We start from the raw sequence: 15,779 nt of genomic DNA, 5'->3' as shown, positions 1-15,779 counted from the left end.
TTATAAAAATAATTTCCCTCACATTACCCTGTTGGATACATTTGGTAAATCACAAAGCTTAACAAGCATAAGATGATTTAGCAAGCATTCAGATATTTCTGTGATAGTTTTGTTGACCCATTGTTGATCACAACCCACAAAAACATCTTTCAGTCTGTAATCAGCTATTGTAGCACTTTGAAATAAAACAATAACTGTAGACAACACAGGGTGCATGTGTTTTCATTCAGACTCAAGGTTGCACAATCGTAACTCAAACACAATCTTGTTCTTACATGAGTCACTACTTACTTACATACGCCTTACACCCCTACTGGGGTATAGGCCGTCGACAAGGGACCTCCAGAGTTCACGGTCACTGGCGTTCTTTTCTATCTGCGACCAGGTGCCTCCCAGTCTCTTGGTGTCTTGGTGTCTGATGGTCAAAGGTAGCCACCCACGTGTATAAATAAAGCAGTCTCAATGACCTCTGGTTTATGATTAAACCGCTGTTTGTGAACGCCTGTGATAAAAAAGACCAAGGGGTATAAGTATGCTGAGTATATCCCCCTAGGATGAAACTGTAGAAGCAGTCCAGAGAATCAACACAAACCTTGACTAAGAATTTCTGTCTCTGCCATAATGGAAAGATTCTCAGCAGTGCTATGTGTCCTTCTGTTTGTATGTATCTGCAGGGCATTAGGTAAGTACCCACACACTTTAAAAATAAGTTAAATCTTTTATTTCCTTCTAAAGTCACCTCTTTTATTTAGAAAAATACACCTCTTTTCTCTCCGCTTGGTCTGCAGTTACATGAGAGAATCACAATTGTATGTCTGAGTTACTGGTAACGATTGAATGCAGTTGAAAACTGTTACTGTATTTACACCTGACATGTTGTGTTGCAGAGAGTAGTTTTTATAGCAATTGCTAATCAGCTCAACAACTTGTTTTTGAGGTTAAACATGATACAAAATATATTTAGTAAATTGAATAATGATGTTAAGAATGTTAAAGTCTCTATTGAATATTTTGCAAATCCATTATAAATTCCAATTATCACTTATTTCATTTGATGATGAATCACTGTATTTTGATGTGAAGGTGGTGGCACACTCCAGACTTTACACTTCTTTCTCCTTATGTTGGACAGGACAGACATGTGAAGGATTCTGTGGGGTAAGAGTTTTTACCGAATGCTCATGCGAAGTAACATGCAAGTCTCTGAAGAACTGCTGTGCCGACTATAAAGAGTACTGTGTGGAAATCCTTCCTTATTCTGGGTCCATTCTGGGTGGGATGGATTTTATGATCCTTGATGTGAAATTCAATAAGAGTGCTAAGATTGTGTGCAGGTAAGATTTTATTGAACTCCTAATTTTGTACATCTTACTTAAGGTGGCTACAATGAACAGTCAGTTTGTGTTCTATTCTAGCGCCCCCTTTGGACAAAAGCGTTAGTGATTTTAGGATTCCAGCTGTTGTTCCTCGTTGGGCATACTTGGACAAAGGCATAACGAAAAGCTATATAAAAATAGCATTCTTAACACTCATGGTATAATTTGTGTTATATGTAATGTATGATCATCGGAGGAAAAATTAGACTGTTTAAGAAATATCTAAAAGTTCTTTGTAGCTACTTTAATCTGTTCTGGTTGTGTCTTTGATTGACTGATTACAGCTAAGAGAAATACAATGATGCTAATAGAACACTTTAAAAAAAGTATTTTAGATAGCATATTCCTGAGCTTTGAGACACATCTCACTGTCTACCTCAGTTCTCTTGAGCAATGTGATTGTGAGATTGACAAAAAGTAACATTATACTGGTAAGAAGTACATCTTTAAACTTTTTGATCATTGTTTATAATGGCAGGTTCAACGATAATACCGATACTGTGGGGTATGTGGCTGACAGCGGTACAGGCCATTGTATCTCCCCGCTATTGTATGAAACAGGATGGGTTCCTCTGCAGGTATCCTCAGATAATGGCACTACATTCAACAGAGTTGGATCCTGGCTCTCGGGTAAAATAATTGTTTGCATATTCTTATATGGATGACCTAAGAACTCACAATGTTGAAATTCTAATTACGTATTATTAATTTGATTGAAATTGGTGCCACAGTACATACTGGCAAGTATGATTCTAAGTTTAAGGCGACTCTGGTCAACTCAACACAATGGCAGTACTATGGTACACCTGGCGTGGGAGGCACCCTGGAGATGACATGGGACACATCTTTGGTGGGAGCAGAGAAGGTTAATATCGAGCTCTGGGGATACAGGGAGACAGGTAGGCTACACCCTGTATTTAAACACTACATGTCCACTTTGAAGGTGACATGACTATTCCTTGTGAAAGCCACTGAATGCTGTAACATGTTTCTCTGTAGGAGAACCCTATTCAGTCAACTGGCATGCTGAGTGGGTCTATCTGTACTCACTGGCAAAGGATCAGCCCAACAATGGTTCCTTTAGCTTTTTGCCCAAACCAGCACAAAACGGTTTTTCAAAATGGGAGCTTGGCGCTATACGTGTCAGCCCCAATATGTACCCTGATGGCGAGTGGTATGTGCCAATTTTTTTACAGAATGTAATTAAAAATAACATTATTGCCATCAATTATGATTTAATCAGATCCGAATCCTCCGAATATAGCAGCTTTATTTGTCACGCGTTTCATTTTAGGAACGTGCACGCCACATGGACTGAGGATCACGCTCTGGCCTGGCATCTGGAGGAGAAGTTCAGGGAGGACTCAGCAGTTTGGGCCCTGGATAAATGTTTAGCCTGGGACCAGCTGGAATATGAGCTGCCCAACTTCCTCAGCGAGATCATTGACTGCCCCTGCACTCTGGCTCAAGCGCGAGCAGATACAGGGAGGTTTCATGTAAGTGTGTAGCAAACCTAGATGTGGTCGCATTGCCTTCAAACAGCTGTTCAGTAAAGGTTTAATGATTGAAAGTGGTGCACAATTGTTAAAAGATGCTTCAATAAATCATTTGGGGGCTGAACAGGGCATATGACGAGCCCTTTTACAGTAACACACACCTTGTACCATTAAGTCATCCCTTACGACTGGAACACAGGCATAAACAGACAATCATTACTTCATTTCAAAACATAAAACATAAATGTGATGTAGTTAGTCTTAGATGGGCTGAAAAAGGAGTCACATGGTGGTTGTCATTGGAGCCTTTTACTACTGCTTATCAGTTCAAAGTCAAGGAGAGTAATCCCCTTATTGTAGTATTTACAAAGAGACATGTTCTCTGCAAGCTGAACACATGTCATTATCCAATGGCATAGGCCTACAATGGTAAAAATCAAGGTGTTAGGGGGCTTTAGTTTGTTTAATATATATTTTCATGTACATGTACATTTAGAAAGTGTGTTTTAGTGTTAGCTATATTTGCGTAGTTGTTAGTGATATGGAAATTTAATTTCTTTTAGAAATTAGACATTTTGTTGGTCATGGTTCTTTTTCGGGGATATGTATCCTCCCAGTTTAGCTCATTATTAAGCAGAATATATATATTTTTTCAAGTGTCAGGTCAGATGTGTTAACTGTATCTTATTTTAACTTCCTTGAGTTTTCAATCTAATCATACTGTATGTTGGTAAGCAAATGCTAGTTTGGTCAGTTGGTTCAGTCAGCTTCGCAACAGTTACAACTGGCAGATTGTAAGTGTGAATAGCTTGTAACAGCTAATCTCTGTGTAAGAAATACTTAGTGTGGTTAAGTGATGTATACATCTCAATTCATGTTTTATTTAGGAAATGTTTTAAGAGCTAATACAACTGGCCGTTTAACTGCATCACGGTAAAATGCACTTTGATTGCCTGGTCACAGACGTTGTATCTCTCTCCTCAGACTGACTATGGCTGCGATATAGAGAAAGGAAGTGTGTGCACCTACCACCCTGGGGCTATTCACTGTGTACGGGCTATAGTAGCCAGGTGAGTCAGATGGGGCAAAGCTCCACTGCTGTCAAATACATAGATGAGATATAATGATGGATGGTTTGATGTGGAAACTCACACTCTGACGTATGTAGTCTGTCATTCCTTTAGGTGTGTTCATTATTGAACTGCACTTTGTAACCTTTTGATTACCAATGTATCAATGACCCTAATACTTACCTTACCTTACCTTACCCTCATAGTAAATCATTAGTATTTATTATTACTCAGATAACAGCTGGCTCTGGTTCTCTACACCATATGGATGTTCAACTTGTATCATTGAATAGTAAAAGTAACACACAAAACTACGAAGAAAAACATGGCACTATGTAATGTTAAGCATATTGCAGGCTTATGATCAGCATATAAAGCATTATATTGTGTATATGCTGGTATCATGATTTTGGTTGCAGCAAAAGTTCACTGTTATAATTTACAATGTTTTTGGACTTTTTAAAACAACAGTCCAGTGTATGGAGCAGGACAACAGTGTTGCTATGACAGCAGCGGGGCTCAGATCCTGACAGCAGACTCAATCGGGGGTAGTACCCCAGACCGGGCCCATGACTGGGGCTCCCCTCCATTCAAGAATCCGCCCAGAGTTCCTGGAGAGTCCCACTGGCTCTACGACGTCCTCAGCTTCTACTACTGCTGCCTCTGGTCCGACAACTGCCACTACTATTTCAAACACCGGCCCTCCAGTGGCTGCCAGAGGTACCAGACACCCAGCTCAGGTGAGAGAATTACCCCATCTCGGTATTACAGTAACAGTGTCTCTCTCATATGGTTATTGTTTGATGTTGAGTCTTATACTTTTTGTGTGTGTGTGTAATGCCAGCTGTGGTGTTTGGAGATCCCCACTTCATCACATTTGACGGTACCAGCTACTCCTTCAATGGCAAAGGGGAATACACTCTGGTGACCTCGGCAACGAAACAACTGGTGATCCAGGGGAGAACGGAGCCTTGGAATGGTAAGGTTACTCCGCTCATTAGTCATCGTTCTCTGTCATTCTCAAGGATAATCAGTAGTTGCTACTACCACTTAGCATTGATAAGATATCTATTATCTAATAGATAAAAAAACACTCCACATTATAACTGTTACGACAATTCCTTTTCCCTATGACATTGATCTGATTCTCGCACCATTAGAAACCCTGATAAAAGCAACAACGCTGACGTCTGTGGCCATGCAAGAAGCATTCTCTGATGTCATTGAAGTGCGGCTGGTTAGCGGTCACGCCGGCCTTGAAGTGCTTCAGAATCAAAAGACCCTCTCCTTCACTGAGCAGAGCTGGATGGACCTGTCTGGTGAGAACCTGAGAGAACCTTTACTCCATATGACAAGGTCACTGACCTTTGAACTGTATTCCCCTTTGTTCCTTTTATTTGACAGGACAGAGATGTTGGACATTGGAATCATAATATATATAGCCTACTGTATATTATTATATTTGTGATTCACAACAGAGTGTAAGGGGTAAAAATAAAATAGACTGACTGTCAGTATTGACATACTGTATGTAGCAACCAAACAAAAAGGTCAACACAAAGCAGATACTTGACCGGGATTGAAATCAGTGGGACTGAGTTATAAATGTCTCTTGATAAGATTAAAGAACTGAACAGAAGCAGCAACAGGCCGCTGATTTCATTGTTTAGTGATACTGGTGCCAGTGTTGGACTATTAGAGACAAAACAGCACATACAGAGTTGCAGTCCTGGAATGTAACTGAGTACTGAAATGACTATTCAAGTACTATAACTTAACAATGTTTAAAAGATGAATATTATACTTTTGAATTTAAATTGACTGAGTTACTTTAGAGAACATCATATTACACAAAAATGTCATACAATGCTATAATCATGCAAAACTATCCAGTATTAAATAAGTAAATGTATCAATTAAAAACAATCTGATAATATGACCCACCTTATATAACACTCACAGTGGACCCTGATAGAGAAACAACTGTATGTTTTCATGGTCTTCAGATGTTAGGTGTTAAAACCACACTGTTAAAAATTGCATTTATAAAAAATCAAATCTCTCTCCTAGGCGTGTTTGTGTTTTCTCCTGCCTCCACAAATGTGACCGTGATGTTCCCCTCCGGAGCCGGGGTGGAAGTGCGATTGAGGGAGGGAACCATGACAACCACTGTGCTCCTACCAGAGGATTTTAAAGCGACCACTCTTGGACTGCTGGGAGATATGAACGGTGTGGCCAAAGATGACCTCGTTCTCAGTAATGGTGAACTGGTGCGGAACCACAGCAATCCAGAAGAGGTGTTCAGCTTCGGAGCAAGCTGTAAGAAATGATTCACAATGCAGATCGTGTCCTGCTGTTCAAAATGCGGTATATAGGCCCATGAGCTATGTATGTATTTGATCTTTTATCTATGTTTCCCTCATACATGTATTTTAATAGGCATAGTGATACACAATGATTTGTTCTCAGTAAGTTTTGGGTCCTGTACACTTCACGGTACACTTTCATAGTAGGAAAACATATTCCTCAATTCATGCATAGATCAGGCATTTAAAGAACATCCTTTTCATGTCATGACATACAAGCAGATATTGCTGCTAAGTTTCATCTTAAATTGAAATTATTTCAATGGTGTACCTTTCTTTTTGTCTTACAGGGGCTGTCTACAACAAGTCTGCCTTGTTCACTTATGACTCAGAATATCTTTTGGAGACGTTTTACCATAGACCCAGACATGACCTCAGTTTTATTCCAACATTTACGGTCCCTGACAACCCAGATGATCCATTAGCCAATCAGACATCTGAGATATGCACTGGAGAAGGCTCTCAGTTCTGTAGGTATGAGGAAAAAACATATTTCTACTTTTACTCATTACAATAGTAATTTGATCAAATATTATTTTTATGAAAAAAACACATCTGAAATGCTCAAATGTTTGCCATCTCCGGAAGAATTAAGATAGTAGAGTAAGATACCACTCAGAGTGTAAAAATAGCTAAATAATGTACTATTTGGCTTTGAAAGGACACTCTATAAAGTCTGATAAAAACAAACACACACGTTGCATTATGGGAGATGTAGGATTCAATGTTTTTAGAGCTGGTATCTCAGCTTTTTATGATTCACTTCTAATCAGCACCTCTGCCCTGCAGGTATGACATCCTGGTAGGCCGTAGTCCAAGAATGGGAAATGCTACCAAAGTGTCTTTCCAGAGTCACATTGATCTTGTGCAAGATCTAAAGCCAGGTGAGTAAGTAAAAAAAAGATGTCCAGTGATTATTATGCACAACGTTGTGTACTTGGTTTCATAGTGTTACTCATTGTATTATTGTGCAGTGATATCCTGCGGGTTGCTTTCACCGCCAAGTAATGGGAAGAAGGAGGGGACCATTTATTTACAAGGAGCTAAGGTGCAGCTTTCCTGCGACGACGGCTACAATCTCAAAGGATCAACGGAGCGCGTGTGCCAGGAAAATGGCCAGTGGTCTGGAAAAGAGACAACATGCAACGCTCCCAGTATGAATAAATAATAAAAATCAGTCCTGTCCAATGATTCTGAGCCTCACAAATCAGATATGTGAGTGTCTGTATTTGAGCATGCATGTGTGTGTGTTGAGGGTGTGTGTGTGTGTGTGTGTGTGTGTGTAGGTGTGTGTGTGTGTGTGTGTGTGTGTGTGTGTGTGTGTGTGTGTGTGTAGGTGTGTGTGTGTGTGTGTGTGGGCGTTCCTCATTTGATCCATCGAATCAGCTCTGAAATGCACAAAAAAAATCATATTTCCCTGTTGCATGAATATGAACATAAGTATGAATCAAGTTCAAGATCAATGATTCTCAATCAAATGCACACATCAGATCTGAAATACAAAGAATTTAGAAATGCAACAGCTCCATGAGCCCTTTCACAACAAAGTCATATCTCTAACATATAATCCCGTTTCCCTTCTCTCCTTCAAGAGAGAAATACCTCAAAATTGAATGACAATGAGTACAACTACAAAAAGCAAGGCTTTGCCCTTTGCTGTGGGCTCCCTGAGCACTTTTTTACAGAAACAAATAAAAGCCATGCAGAAAATAAGAAATGATAACAGCAATGTAGAAAATGAAAATACAAATATTGATTGTCTGATAAGGGCCAAACCAACAATTAATACAAGCAGATATATCCACTCAGATTAAAACTTGATGACTTGGACCCGTAACTCAGGTAAGGACTGGACTCAGACTCTTCTTTGGTGATTCGGACTTGGACTCACACTCAAACACTGAGGACTCGAAAATGACTTGATGACTCCATTAAAACACTGCCTTATCTTATTCCCAACAAGACACTCCGTGCACAGTAGGAGCAGATAGTCTCGTGTATGCATCCAACTAAAAAGCTGAGACCGTGCTGCTGCTAGGTGAAGAATTTAGGGATGTTTAGAACCCAACTCTATTGGGACAATGATTGTCTGTACCAGAATTAGTGGCAGTCCATCCAATACTTCATATTGGACGTTTACTTCATGTTGTGTTAGAAATTCATTAGGATTGATAAACTGTAAACCTTACAATGTCTGTGCAACATTTTGTGTCGATAAGTGAACGCTTAAAGGCCTACTTCACCGGTTTGAATATGAAGGTGTATTGAATTCTGAAATCCTATGTAGTATAAATGTGCGAAAAAAATTGAAATCGGTTCATCCTAGCCTGAGAAAAGGCAGAAAGAGTGTTTTTTTTAACCCTATATTTCTCTTTCTCGTGACATCACAGAAAGAGAAATATAGGGTTAAAAAAAAACTTTCTTTGTAAATATTACTGTGATGTCTTTTACTGTGACATCACAGTAATATTTACAAAGTACGTTTTTTTTAACCCTATATTTCTCTTTCTGTGATGTCACGAGAAAGAGAAAAATAGGGTTAAAAAAACACTCTTTCTGCCTTTTCTCAGGCTAGGATGGACCGATTTTTTATTTTTTTTGCACATTTATACTACATAGGATCTCAGAATTCAATACACCTTCATATTCAAACCGGTGAAGTAGGCCTTTAAGTCTGATGTTGGTGCTACATAAAATGGCAGGGGATCAACAACGTTATCGTGAGTCATTCTCAGGGAATCACAAGAGTCTGTATCACAAGTCATGGTGATTTAATTTGCCGTCTGAAACAAAGAAACCACTGAGCGACCCACAAACATTGCCTTAACAAGCAGAATCATCACGAATACCTTGCTATTTGTGGATCTTTTTCCTGCCACATTCCTCTCCATTGAAACATTGACATAATGTGCTCACACTGTACAAGGCTATATACAAGGCTATACTTATCATCTCTTAAAAACAATAAAGTAATTTAATCATAGTGTGTTCTATAACAACATATGAAAGTGCTTTCCATGAGAGTCAATAAACAACATTTATCCAATATGTACTAATAAATCGTAAAAAGATAGACTGAATTAAATACAACCCTTGGGAGGACTGTGTAAGGAGAGTAGCTACATTAAATCATTGAATGTAAAACAAAGGCTTACTACCTTTAATTAGATTTATTTATTTATTTTAAGGTTGTTTTGCGAAAAAGTCATGGTACCACAGCACATATCTGCAAAGTTCCCAGTTTGATTTTGGCCCGGGGACCTTTGTTGCATATACTCTTTATTCCTGTCTGAAGCTATGCAGTAATCCATGTTGTTTATGCAATAACTTTTAATCTGAATACATGTTTGTCTTTTGTCCTTTTTCAGTCAATGCAGGAATCGTGGCAGGTATTGTCATCGGAGTTGTCGCGCTGATTGCAATAATAGTAACAACAATCGTGCTTGTCGTCAGAAAACCGAAAAGGTATGGTTCAATTCATCTATTATTAGTTCATTTATTTGATCTGGTAATTATTTTAGGCTATGAAATTGTGTTTCTGCAAAGGACTGAAAACAAAGATTTTGTCTTCACTGTTGTTGTTTTTTTGTGTTTTTTCAGAAAATCTGCACGTTCAGAAAGTGACATAAACACTTCGGCCTTCTAACTTCATCTTCCTCTTCTGAAGATTTTTTTTTTTAATGAATACGAAACTCTGGTCAAAGGGGAAAACCATACGATGCAACTTGCTACTGTCTAAAAACACTCCTTCATAATGTAAAGTGTTATGATTTAAAAAAATCACATATTTACAGAAAACAACAAAACTAACATTACATTAACTCTGTACTGTACATGTAGGCCACTGTTTGTTTGATGTCATTGAATGTAAATTAATATTTTGACAATAAAGTTTTTAGAATATACAATAAAGCCTATTCTGTTGCTCCTTTTTTAGGTGAATCGACCGTTTGACTCACATGACCTCTGTTCCCATCAATCTGAATGAAGATAACTATGATAAGACTCAACAATTTTATTCTTAACCGTGTGTATAGCTACAGCAAAAATGCTCTTACTCTTTATATGAAAGGCAATACAGGCACAGAATACTCAAAATATACCACCACAGGAACCCACCAACAACAGCAAAAGGTTAGCTAAGCTGCTACATTGAAGAACACATACACATTTATGGAACTTTTGAGTTCAATTCAATATGATGTTCCTGACCTCCTGACAATGTCATTGTTCAAAGTGTAGACACCAGCTATAGTTACTTTGTGACGCTGTATTTCCACCATGTCTTGCTGAACATCAATCTCCCTGATACCTTTGACTGATGCTCTGGATGAGCGCAGATGGAAAGGCCACAGTTATTGCCTCATATATAAATACCATTCCTCTCTGACGGCAAATTGCTTGATTTACTTCTCTAAAGCTGGGTTCATTATTTGTACAACGTAGCACCCATGAAGACATAGCTCTACATGCAAAATTCCTCACCCTCGCTCCACTGCGTCAGCTTTTCAGTGCCTCTATTTGTCCTGGATGTAAACATGTCTTTCAATGTGACATTTGTCCTGCATGCTCACATCACACAAAGATGTTTCTTTGCAGTTTTGCAGTTTTTCTCCTTCGAATCTTGCGTTTAGAAAAACAGGAAGTAACTCTGTTGTTGACTGTGCAACCCTAAATGATGTGCGTGCTGTTCCCTCGCCTAACACCGGGCTGTGATTTCTATGGACAAAGGGCACCAGTATGTGACAAGACTGCAGAGGCCAGCGCTGAATAAAACTGCCTGCTCAATGCTTCGAGGGTGATTCACCAACAACTTGCCACAGACACTCCAGAGATATAAATACAAATAATTGGCATTGTCCTCTACAGGTCCCGGGGCAACGGAGGAGTAACACAACAGCTCATGACAGAGCGAGTTCTTCTCACCCCTAAGATCACACTTAATGCTGGACAAGTGTTAAATTGTATCAGCTGGGTATATAAAGTGTGTGAGTGGAGGATTACAGATTCCAAAGCAACCTTTTTCACCCAGACCTCCTCCTGCTCACTTTCTGTTGAGTATAAAAAAAAAAATACAGCTGCCCCTTTGTTTTGGTGTCCAGGTCATCAACCTAACAGGGTGGAGCTACAGGCTTTTGCAGTTTCACTTGTCTGCACTTCATTCTGAGCTTAATTTTTTCGAGGGATATGGGTGAACAAGATAAAACATTATGCCGTCCCATTTTCCGGCGAGATGTGAACTGGGAACCTTTCCCCAACTGGACACAGCCGAGCCGCATCTTTGCTCAGGACTTTGGACTCCCTCCTTTCCTGGACGCTAAAGATCTGGACTGGATAGATTGGTCCAAGAAGAGGCTGGCCTCTTTCACCTGGCCTGCGTTTGCACAAAGTCCTCTTCTGCCTCCGTTCGGTGGGCAGCATCCCCCGGTGATGAACCAAAAGGGTCTGAAGCAGCTGACAAGCGGGGTGTCAGAGATCCAAACAGGGCCAGACAGCTGGAAGATCAATCTGGACGTCAATCACTTCTTGCCTGAGGAAATCACAATCACAACCAAGGAGGGTTATTTGCAGATATCAGGTGAACTGCACATGCCTTTTTTTAGATTTCCAACAAGCTGTTGTTGTGAAACAAATGATGTGTCCAAACAAAAAAGAGGCATCGTTCTTAAATTTTTTTTAATTATTATTTATGTTTTTCATTGCAAGGAAATCATGAAGAAAGGCAGGATGAGCATGGATCGGTTTCCAGGTGCTTCACCCGGAAATACAAGTAAGGAACTTTGAAAACCGAGATAATTTCTGATCTCTGTGTGTTTAAAATTGTTGGGTGTTGTATGAACAGTTTATTTTGTAATGCAAACAGATAGATAGAATGCATGAAGAGGTCAACACAAACCTGGATAAGCCAAAATAGGCTTAAGTTACATGGTTAAAAGGTGGGGTCAGGTATTCCGGAGAACACTGGTCAAAATAATTTTTTGTCAAAATCAATGAATTTCTCCTCACTATCCGCTACCTGTCCGTACTGTTTATGTGATGAAAAAAATCTGTTGTTAATACACAGCCTATGCTCTGTGAACAGGTATGTAAACAAATGGAACAGGCCCACCCATAGCTGGAAACATTGATAGACGTTCACAGGGCCAAGGCTGTGTATTGACACTGGATTCTTTTTCAGCACACACACAGTATGGGCAGGTAGCGGACCATGAGGAGATATTGACTGATATTGACTTGACAACAACAATCTCCTAGAATAGCTGATTCCACCTTTAATTGAGCCTTTCGAAAAAGTGATAATACGTCTACTGAGCTTGATTTGGTGTGGGTTAGGATTAGTGATTGAGTAAGGGTGCTATTGCTGATAAACATCCTCTTTAATTTCTTTAAAGACTTCCACAGGGGGTGGACTTGCAGCACATCAGTTCTTCGCTGTCTGGCGATGGAGTTCTGTCCGTAGAGGCCCCCTCCCCCGGGACCTCCACCAGCGAACCAATCAATGAGCTTGTTATACCCGTTCAGATCAGACACACACAGGACGGTGAAGTCAAACCAGTCACCTGAATTTAAAAAAATACAACCAGATGTAGCCACAGCGCTGTGTGTAGGCTACAATAGTAACCTTTATAGCACTGGCTTAAGAAAGACAAAAACTACAGCTAAAATAAACAAGCATATTTTCTGTTGTAAGGTACTGTTTCATACTGTAATGCATTGTCATGAGTACAGTACAATGTCAATGATGTCGTCAATATGATACAGAGCTGACTTTGAAAATAACTTTTTTTTGCTAGTTGACACTTATAAAAGGATTAGCATGACCTTGTTTTTCTTAAAATGTTTACAATTTTAAGTCACTTCTAATGTCTTTATTATAAAATAAATAAACAAAAATACCTGTTAGCAGCTGTAGTTGTGAACCTGCATGACATAAGGGAGTATTATACCTGAATGCACAGGTCAAGAATGGACAGTGGGGATAGCACAAAAGAGTAATTGTCCTGGATAGTAATTAGACTTTTTGGTAAAACTTTACAATAAGGGTACATTAATGAACTGTTAATTAATGCTTGGTTAATGCTATTAAGCATTAACTATGCTTAGATAACTAATGCTTAGTTAAGCATTAACTTAGAATAACAGTAAGTTGAGGCTTATTAAGCATTTCCTAAGCATTTATTAATGGTTAGTTAATAATGAGTTCATTTTGAGTATGCATTGACTAAGCATTCACTAACAGTTAATAAATGTACCATTATTGTAAAGTGTCACCGACTTGGTATATCCAAACTGCTTACATACTGTCATCAAACATGTGTGTTAATCAGATGGAGCTCCTGTGTAGCAGGGCAATATGTTAGAAAGATAAAGAATTAGTCCAAAATGTATTTTGCTTTTGCGGTAGAGGAACTCTGTCAAAGCTGTATCATAGATTATTGTTGTGTGTTTGTACTGGAAGTTGTATATTGATGTTTTGAATAAGCAGCCTCACAGAGCTGTCCTGATATCACATCATCTTCCACAAATGTATTAATCAGCTTCTGCCATTTTAATAGAAAAAAAAGAATGTAAGGTAAGGACTTTCAAGGTGCACTATGCAGTTTATGGGGAGGGGGATTTGTTTACATTGACATAGCCTGCAGTTACTATACAAATAATATTTTCTCTACATGTCATTCTTAGTATTGAATAATTCTATCATCATAAATCAAGTCTAAATTATTTTGAGGCCCCTGGAACCAAATGTAAGACTAGAATGTTTGTGAACCAAACTGTGGGCCCTGCTGCTGTAAACAGCAACAGTGAAACAGTACATTGTTGAGAAGCTTTCTAACTTCAAACAGTGTTCCAGGGATCCAAGTTTCCTCAGAGGGAAGTTTGTTTATTCAGTTATGAGAATATATCTTAGAAAATGTTCACTTCTCTGACACATCAAAAGTTACCTAGTGCACCTATAATAGGAACCAGTTTTACCTAGATTGATTGATCCATTGCTCTGTTTCTCATGTTATTTTTTTCATATTGTCCACTAGAGGGCAGTAAAGTCCTGCTTAGTTTAAAATATTTCCTGCTTGAGAGAGTTTTATCTAAAAAATTTAAAATAATTAAATTAAAAGTTTCTCTTAAATACCTAAAAAAGAAATCGGCGTATCTACATCTCCCTAATCATCTTTTACACTGAAGAATTTTCCTTTAAGATTATACAAAATCTTTTTTTTTGTTGTTTGATTTTAACATTATATGTTGCACCTAAAAATAAGTTTCTATTCACAGTGTTCAAAGACAAAGGTACAGCAGCATTACAACTGGATGAAATTGAACTACTTGGCAAGTGGAACAATCCACACTAATGTAACGGCAGCTTCAAATGCAATGGAGGCTGAAAAAGTAAGGTGCAAAGCCGATCTGATGAATACAGCTGAAAATTCTAGTGCTTGATTACTACATGTTAACTGAGATGCTTTATTTGTACTGTTTGTCACCTCATGTTTAACATTAATGCAATGCATTGAGAAAATGAATAAAGTATAGGGAAAAAAAGCAAATATTTCATATGGAATACGTACACATTATTGATTCTAATGTTTGTGTTCTTTGCTTGGTTTGTGGATTATCCAATCATTGTTTGGCAATGGCATACAAAATATTTAAGGAATCATTTCAGAGTAATTTGAGGAAATACCAGCGATTTAATTCAATTTAATTAGCTATCAAGAGGAGATTGGCAAAGCACAAAGTGTCCATAGAAAAAGATTGTTAGTCTATTCATTACTTTGTGTATTTAGAAATAAAAAAACAATAGGGATTCGAGGTTCGATTTGGATCTAGACAGAGAGAACCAAAGACAATGTCATCTCCAAAAAGTCTTTAGAGCTAATGTACAGGTCTTTAAATAATACCAATTATTTCTTCAACAGTTATCTTTTGAGGTTGATAGTATTATGATATGAAATGGTCTAGTTTTTTCTTAGGAAAAACAGTCACTTTGAGATTAAATTGGCATTCAGGTTCTTACCAAACTAAAGTTTTTTATCCTCCACACGTTGGAATCTTCATTTTACACCAATAATAGTGTATGGGTTTGGATAAGCTTAAGAATGGCTTAAAATGTCTGAAAACAACCCCCTCACAATAAGGTGAATTTTACCCAACAGACTATTAAGTTAACATACATTAACACATCCAGCAGTGGCATACCCCACTGAGCCACTCTCTGCTACAGCCCCATAACAAGTGTTCATGTTCAGAACAGTCCTCCGACCATATTTATCCTCACATTATTATTTTTAATTACAAGAAAAGAGAAAATAACATAAGGCATGAATTAAATCAGGCCTCAGTGTTCAAAAGAAGGCCCCAACTACACACCACACCAAGACCAGGAGTAGACTAGATATACAGTGGATCAGTAAAATTCACATTTTAAGGCCATTTTTTGTATTCCCATGTAGAGTGTATACACTATTTGGT

The 15,779-nt window shown here is 38.5% G+C and overlaps 2 protein-coding genes across 2 annotated transcripts; both read left to right on the top strand.

Moving 5' to 3' along the window:
* Positions 1-621: 621 nt before the first annotated feature.
* Positions 622-9,954, top strand: LOC307265045 (sushi domain-containing protein 2-like; the record flags this gene model as incomplete). Its single annotated transcript, XM_080046614.1, has 16 exons — positions 622-682; positions 1,133-1,334; positions 1,855-2,006; positions 2,108-2,275; positions 2,376-2,550; positions 2,671-2,872; positions 3,857-3,942; positions 4,414-4,682; positions 4,787-4,921; positions 5,103-5,261; positions 6,013-6,261; positions 6,599-6,782; positions 7,098-7,192; positions 7,283-7,462; positions 9,677-9,773; positions 9,909-9,954. The coding sequence occupies 16 exons, from the start codon at positions 622-624 to the stop codon at positions 9,952-9,954; spliced, it is 2,460 nt and encodes an 819-aa protein (XP_079902740.1).
* A 1,541-nt stretch (positions 9,955-11,495) lies between these two features.
* LOC307264760 (heat shock protein beta-1-like) lies at positions 11,496-13,308 on the top strand (the record flags this gene model as incomplete). Its single annotated transcript, XM_080046257.1, has 3 exons — positions 11,496-11,886; positions 12,015-12,078; positions 12,701-13,308. The coding sequence occupies 3 exons, from the start codon at positions 11,496-11,498 to the stop codon at positions 12,870-12,872; spliced, it is 627 nt and encodes a 208-aa protein (XP_079902383.1). The 3' UTR covers positions 12,873-13,308.
* Positions 13,309-15,779: the final 2,471 nt, after the last annotated feature.

This window comes from Ammodytes marinus, assembly GCF_949987685.1.
Source record: "Ammodytes marinus genome assembly, chromosome: 18".
NCBI lineage: Eukaryota > Metazoa > Chordata > Actinopteri > Uranoscopiformes > Ammodytidae > Ammodytes > Ammodytes marinus.
Note: the sequence above shows the minus strand (reverse complement) of the source record. Positions and strands in the feature narration are given on the sequence as shown.